Source organism: Dasypus novemcinctus, chromosome 10, assembly GCF_030445035.2.
Source record: "Dasypus novemcinctus isolate mDasNov1 chromosome 10, mDasNov1.1.hap2, whole genome shotgun sequence".
NCBI classification, from domain to species: Eukaryota; Metazoa; Chordata; class Mammalia; order Cingulata; family Dasypodidae; genus Dasypus; species Dasypus novemcinctus.
This window is the reverse complement of record NC_080682.1, coordinates 92,376,845-92,378,937: the sequence shown is the minus strand read 5'-3', so window position 1 is coordinate 92,378,937 and position 2,093 is coordinate 92,376,845. Positions and strand designations below refer to the sequence as shown.

The following is a 2,093-nucleotide window of genomic DNA, read 5'->3' as shown; positions in this document are numbered from 1 at the left end:
TGCATCCATTTCCTGATCATTTTCTATTTATTACTATTATTTTAGATTATACTCTTATTCTCTCTCCGTTTTCAAGAATTTTAGCTCTTTTGGAATGACACGTTTATCATTCTAATCCCAGTTTTTAACTCTTCTTGTTCCAGAAATCTAAATAAGGTATTCCTTTCCTTTTGTTCTTGGCTGCTCAATTATTTCTCCTTCTACAATAAAGACAGGAAAAAAATCAACTGCAGACATCATTATTTGACAGACCATATAGATTTTCTTAATGTCTCCTTTACTGTCCTCAAATAGAATCCACTCTGTTTCAAAATTCTGCTTGATATTAATTCCAAGGAATGCTTCCCAGATTGTGATGAACTCTGGTGATCATATACACTCTAGCTTCTTTTGCATATATACTGACACATGTATGTGAATCCAAATAATTCCCTGGACAAGGAGGGTTTTACAGCTTTTTGTAATATTATACATATTGCACATAAATATGAAAAGAGAGGAGGAAAATTTCCCTGGAGTTCAGCATATATTTTGGGGGAAGTGCTTCATGCTTTCCTACAACAGAGGGACTGGACTGCCTATGTGCTTTCTTCAATCTTCTAGAATTCTCTAAATTATCTAACATACTTTACTCTTTCCTGTATTTCCCCATGGTGCCTAGTTGAAAGTGCATTAAGAGTCTTACTTGAAATTTGATATCCTAACTAATCCAATCTGTTTGTCCACTTTGCAAGGTCTAAGTGAAATTTATAAATTATGCTTGAAAAGTATTCTTGCTTCATTTCTATTTGCTTTTCTAATATCAAATTTGCCTTTTATAGAAAGACATTTTCTCCTGAAATGACTGCATGCTTGTTGAATTTTTCATTTGCTCTCTTCTTCTATGTATTTTTATCTTTATGTTATATATGGGATTCTGTATCACACATTTATCTCTTATTCAAAATATCTTTCTCTCTAAAAAACAATTTGATCACTCCTTCACGGATCTGCTTGGTCTTCACTCCATAGACAATTGGATTCAAGGTGGGAGGCAGCAGCAGATAGATGTTGGCAATAAAGATGTGGATGTGGTGAGGTATGGTGCGACCCCCAAAGCGATGAGTGAAGAAGTTGAAGAAGGCTGGGACATAGGTGATGACAATAGCACATATATGAGAGGTACAGGTGCTGAAGGCTTTGTGGCGAGCATCTGCAGTGGAAATATTTACTACAGCTCGGATAATCATAGTGTAAGACATGAAGATACAAAATAAATCAAATACGCAAACGAACATGGCAACTGAAAGACCATAGATAGCATTAATCTTGACATTGCCACAGGACAATTTGGCCACAGACATATGGTCACAATAAGTATGATGGATGAGGTTGCCCCTGCAGTAGGGAAGACGCTTTACCAGGAAAGTGAATGGGATCATAAGTAACACACTTCGCATGAGGGCGGCAAGTCCAGCCTTGGTAATTATGGTGTTGGTGAGGATGGTGGAATAACGTAAAGGGAAACAAATGGCCACATAGCGATCTAGAGCCATGAGCATGAGCACGCCAGACTCCATGGCTGTCAGCATGTGAATGAAAAACATCTGCACAAGGCAGGCATTAAAGTCGATCTCCTTGAGACTGAACCAAAAGATACACAACATATTTGGGACAAATGAAGTACACCCACCAAGATCTGTTAAGGACAGCAGGGCTAGGAAGTAATACATGGGCCGATGCAGGGCTTCCTCATGACTGATGAGGTAGATAAGCCCACAGTTCCCTACTACAGCAATGATGTACATGAAGAAGAATGGCAGGGAGATCCAGACATGTGCAGCTTCCAGGCCAGGAATCCCATTGAGAATGAAGAATCTTGGTGTCAGACTGGAGCTATTGGCCCCATGCATGTTTGTCAACCAGAGGGCATCTTGCTTTCTAACTTATAAAAGTGTGCTATACAAGATGAGAGCAGCAAGGTTATTTTCAGCCAGACACAAAAGATAAGCATTTTGCACAATATAAAATAACAATTAAAAAATAATTGTTGCGAACCCAGACTATGTTCTTTCATTCTGAATATTCCTAAGCTTGCTACTGAATCAACAGAA

The 2,093-nt window shown here is 38.3% G+C and overlaps 1 protein-coding gene across 1 annotated transcript; it reads right to left on the bottom strand.

Moving 5' to 3' along the window:
- Window positions 1–929: 929 nt before the first annotated feature.
- Window positions 930–1,892, bottom strand: LOC101421407 (olfactory receptor 52N2-like). Its single transcript, XM_004463191.1, has one exon. The coding sequence runs from the start codon at window positions 1,890–1,892 to the stop codon at window positions 930–932; it is 963 nt and encodes a 320-aa protein (XP_004463248.1).
- Window positions 1,893–2,093: the final 201 nt, after the last annotated feature.

Excerpts from the sequence above, each read along its gene's own strand:
- LOC101421407 (XM_004463191.1), bottom strand. The coding sequence starts at position 1,892 with ATGCATGGGGCCAATAGCTCCAGTCTGACACCAAGATTCTTCATTCTC.